General features: G+C 35.4%; 1 protein-coding gene across 1 annotated transcript in view; it reads left to right on the forward strand.

Annotated features, from left to right (window-relative positions):
• LOC107613414 (vacuolar fusion protein MON1 homolog) overlaps window positions 1-4,796 on the forward strand; it is a gene marked incomplete in the record, with an annotated part of 5,347 nt that extends 551 nt beyond the window's left edge. Inside the window, 14 exon segments of the mRNA XM_021108625.1 lie at window positions 225-306; window positions 429-500; window positions 618-657; window positions 958-1,059; window positions 1,235-1,356; window positions 1,630-1,762; window positions 1,839-1,930; window positions 2,094-2,175; window positions 2,268-2,332; window positions 2,501-2,797; window positions 2,887-2,978; window positions 3,593-3,657; window positions 4,176-4,301; window positions 4,390-4,796. Of these exon segments, the coding sequence (XP_020964284.1) occupies window positions 225-306; window positions 429-500; window positions 618-657; window positions 958-1,059; window positions 1,235-1,356; window positions 1,630-1,762; window positions 1,839-1,930; window positions 2,094-2,175; window positions 2,268-2,332; window positions 2,501-2,797; window positions 2,887-2,978; window positions 3,593-3,657; window positions 4,176-4,271 (1,340 nt within the window).

Genomic DNA, 5,028 nt, shown 5'->3' on the forward strand with positions numbered 1-5,028 from the left:
CATCGTCGATTTCTTCGTTCACGAATTTGATTCCATGTAAATTTTTGTCGTTCTCGGGTCTATGATGATTTACATTTTGAATTTAGTTGATAGAGAAGAAAATGTAATTAAATAAGCGTTAGTTTTGTTATAAATTCCGGTTAAGCGTGTTAAATTTGCTTGGCAGACATTTAACTTAAGGATGCATGTGATATCATATTATGCTTGATTAATAAATAAAGTGCAGGATGATGCTTCCATTTCATGGAGGAAAAGGAAGAAGCATTTCTTTGTTCTCAGTCATTCTGGCAAACCTATATACTCTAGGTTAGTGTTTATTCTGTCAATACTATACTCGTCTATATATCTTTCTAGAATTTCTCCCTTAAGATTCATTTCCCCATCCGCTCCTCTATTTATTGTTTTGCACCGTGTTCCTTTCATTCCAGGTATGGGGATGAACACAAGCTTGCTGGGTTTTCAGCAACGTTGCAAGCTATCATTTCATTTGTGGAAAATGGGTACTGTGATGTCTTTGTTCTGGTTAAATATTACCTAATAGTATCTACTTGCGGAGATATTATGTATTTGAATGATTTGAGAGGGACCATGCAAACATTTCCATTTTCTATTTTCAGGGGTGACCGTGTCAAATTGGTGAGGGCCGGAAATCATCAGGTCTGATCACATGCTTTTCTCTCTTAAACGTCTTTGTTCATGGATATACAGTTTTCTTTGCACATTGCTTCGTTACAAACTAGCACTTGGAGCCATGATAATATTGTTATGCAAAATGACATTTTATCGTTGCTTAGAAACTAGAAAGTTTTAATTGGACTTATTGGCTGTTTGCTCTAGCTTTTGGTTCTGAACTGCCATCTTATGTTTTGCGCTTATGTTTTGCACTTAAGTATTGCTTAGGANNNNCATGGCTACAATCCTTGGTGTTGCTAATCTTATTTTGGAGCTATGTTGCAGGTGGTTTTTCTTGTGAAAGGGCCTATTTACTTAGTTTGCATTAGCTGCACAGAAGAGCCTTATGAGTCGTTAAGAGGGCAGTTGGAGCTTATCTATGGCCAGGTATGATTGAGTTGACACTTGTATACAAAATGTTCATGGATTCATTTATTTTACTGAATAGGCCTGCTTTTGCTGCTTCTAATCATCATAATTTATTAAGGCATCTTTGTAGTAAGTAAATGGACTAGTTTTGTTGTTGCAGTCATATGATACATGTCGTTGATACATATTGCAGGTGATTGTTATACTGACAAAGTCAATAAACAGATGTTTTGAGAGGAATCCAAAGTTTGATATGACACCCTTGCTTGGTGGAACAGACACCGTCTTCTCTTCACTAATTCATTCTTTTAATTGGTTTGTATCTCAACTATGAACTAGTTGGGTTATATTAAAGGCGAAATAGTAAAATCTCATCTAGTATGGGGCTACTTTAGGTGTTTTTGTATAGTCTTTCTTTTGGGTATGCCCCTTCCCCTAACCCACCCCCTACAACAAGGAAAAAAAAAAAGGAGAGACCCTTTTTTTATTTTATTGTTTTATTTTGGTGGGTTGATTTGGTAAGATGGAGATTATTTGTGATTTCTAAATATCTTTTTTTAAACATTGCTTTTTGTCTTTTTGAATCAGGAATCCGGCTACATTTCTTCATGCTTATACCTGTCTGCCCCTTACATATGCAACAAGGCAAGCTGCTGGTGCTATCTTGCAGGATGTTGTGGATTCAGGTGTTCTGTTTGCAATACTAATGTGCAGGCACAAGGTTTAACCCTGTACATAAATTGTCTTGTTATGAACTGACATAAAATAATAAAATAACCATTGTATATTAAATGCAGGTAATCAGTCTAGTTGGTGCACAGAAAGCCACACTTCATCCAGATGATATGCTACTGCTGGTCAACTTCGTTATGTCAACAGAATCCTTTAGGCAAGTAGAATGTCTTTTTATCTTTCAGATAACATCGCCATGTTGTTTGTGGCAGTCTTTGTCATCTGTCCTTCATTAACAAATTGTTTGGACTTTGGATTTCTTTTATTTTTCGTACTGTTGTTCAGTTTCTTACCCTCTCTCTCGGGCTATAATTATGCAGGACATCTGAATCATTTTCACCTGTTTGCTTGCCAAGATACAATCCTCTGGCATTTTTGTATGCTTACATCCATTATTTTGACGTGAGTGAGAAATGATTGCATAGACAATTGGCACATTTGGCGTATATAGTTGTTCAGCTCATAAATAACAAAGCTATCTTTATATGTGGCAGGATGATACATACTTGATGTTGCTGACCACTCGTTCAGATGCTTTTTACCATCTCAAGGATTGCAGGTATATAATAGTTTAATATCCTGATCACTGTTATTCTTGGACTTTTTTTAAAAAAGAATTTAAAAAGTAAAGAGGTAAATAAACAATGGTTAAAAATGAAGATATTTTAGGTCTTTCTGTAGAGGTTATTTTTCTTGCATGGTTTAGAAGTTACCTGCCAATTCATAGGATTCGTATCGAAACCGTCCTGTTGAAGTCCAATGTCCTTAGTGAAGTTCAGAGATCCTTGCTAGATGGTGGAATGCGTGTTGAAGATCTGCCACCCTTACCTCCTCATTCTGGATCATCATCTCATTTGGGCTATCCCGGGCTTCCAACAGATTCTCCTTATAGATCGAGGGAACCGGGTTCTGGCACTGGTGGTGCTGCTGGTTTGTGGCATTTCATATACCGAAGTATATTTCTGGATCAATACGTATCTTCAGATTTCTCATCACCAGTGAACACTCCTCAGCAGCAGAAAAGGTAAAAATGTTATGACAACTTGCTTGTTTCTTAAGCTTCCATCACTGTGTTCTTCTGGGAAGCATACCTGATTTCATTTGTTTCTGCAGGCTATATAGAGCTTATCAGAAGATTTTTTCTTCAATGCATGATAAAGGAATTGGCCCTAACAAAACTCAGTTTAGAAGGGATGAAAACTATGGTAATTAATTTCATTTGTTGATTCTAGATAGTTATAGTACATCTCAGATGTGGATGCATGTCATGTATATCTTATTTAGTGTTGGTTTGTATCTGAAATATTTTGGAGAGACTGATTCTTTGTGTGCCAGGCCCATTGTTTATTGTGAGGTGTGTTTAGATCTTTGTGCCAGTAAAACGACAAGCAAATTTACACAATATGCTGCGATAAACCAACTTTGCTAGTCAAAACTAAACCCTATTTAGTGGTATATCTGAAGAATATAACATTTTGGTAGGAAATGCACTAGAGAGTTTTGGGACAGAACTGATGATGGAACAAATGGTAGAATTTTTCTTTAGGAGATTCTGTCACGTGACAATAAGATCTGCATAAGTTCAAAGAAGAGTATGCCAAATAGATGATAGCATAATAATTATAGGTAGAGACAGACAGAAAACTTTGGGTTATCTGCAAATATGGTTTATGGCATTTATCCATTCAAATATCTGAGCCAACCTAGTGGTAGAAGACTTTGTGTTGTTCATGTTTTGTGGCTGAGTTGTAAAATACCTTTGCATATACAATCTACATTGAACTCTGATCAAATTAATCAGATGAATTTCATTTGGCAGTTCTGCTGTGTTGGGTAACACAGGATTTTGAGCTTTACGCTGCATTTGATCCCCTTGCAGACAAGGTACCATTTTTGCTTACAATATTTCTCAAATTGTATTTCTAATCTTCCATTTTTTTATGTCGTATATCATTATACAGGTGTAAGTTAATGACTAACATCCAATGAAAGATCTAATATAAAATTTTCACAATTTTGAAATCTAGCAGTTCTGTATATTACTGTGATTTCATTCATTGGCTTACTTTTACTGTTACAGTTGCTTTAGTTGGTTTAGATTCTGAAGATAAGAAAAAAATCAGTATTTTGTTTTGATGGAAAAGGGTTTTATAGGGGAGTTTGAATCCTCTCAAATGAAATTTGTAAAGTGAGAATTATTCTTGGTTCATTTGGATCCATTTGCAATTAAATTTATTGATAAAAAAGCGGTTTACTCTTCCTTTCTCACATTACAAACTTGTTGAATTTGGAGGTATTCAAATAACTCCTGGTCTTGGATGAATGGTAAAAACTTTACAAATCCTCTTTATGTTGTACTACTGTGGATAAATTCTGATTATTTTCCCAATGATTATATGCAGGCCTTGGCAATAAAGACTTGCAATAGGGTTTGTCAATGGGTAAAAGATGTTGAAAATGAAATATTTTTGCTAGGAGCTAGCCCCTTTTCATGGTGACTTCCTATGAAATACTGTAAAGATGTACGAGTAAGTTTATTTTACATAATATCTTGCGAGTTTATTCTTTTTTTCTATCTTCGTTTAGAAACTCAAATGTAAAATCATTATTCATCAGTTTGTCAAGTGTCACGCCCACTCCCAAAATGTTTCTTAAGTCGTCATCATCAGCTGTTAAGAGTATATGAACTAAAGGTGTTGCTGAAATGATGATTCCTGTGCCTGCATTAATATGGCACTCTTGTTTTGGGGGAACCAACAGCTTGCTCATTACTTGCCACAGTACCGCAGTTTGGTTGTTAAGTCACTACAAAGTCTGTTAGTTGTATAGCATATAGATAGACTATTGATTCTAGTAGATTATTTTTGGGGAACTATCTCACAAATAAGGTTATATTCAATACAATTTTGTTCCGGTTCCATTCATAGCACCTTTGTATCAATTTTTAGTTTGTACAAGCGATGAGTATTTTATTCTGATCCCTTTTATATATCATCCGTCAGACGGGGCATGCTTGTGTGTAATGTGCAGTATATTTATTTTAGTTTTGTATTACATCTAAAGAGTAAATGCATCCACTAAAAGAATTTCATAAATGTGGGGAGAATTAACTTTAAGCTAGGGATTGCACTCGCAGAGACCCTTGCTGTTTTAATGGGCTTGGATTGGGCCTGTTAAATTCTTAAAGATGCTGGCAAATAAGTAATATTCCAACTAAATGTTAATTTGATGGGGTTGGTTCAACATGGGTATCAT

Source organism: Arachis ipaensis, chromosome B08 (genome assembly GCF_000816755.2).
Source record: "Arachis ipaensis cultivar K30076 chromosome B08, Araip1.1, whole genome shotgun sequence".
NCBI classification, from domain to species: domain Eukaryota; kingdom Viridiplantae; phylum Streptophyta; class Magnoliopsida; order Fabales; family Fabaceae; genus Arachis; species Arachis ipaensis.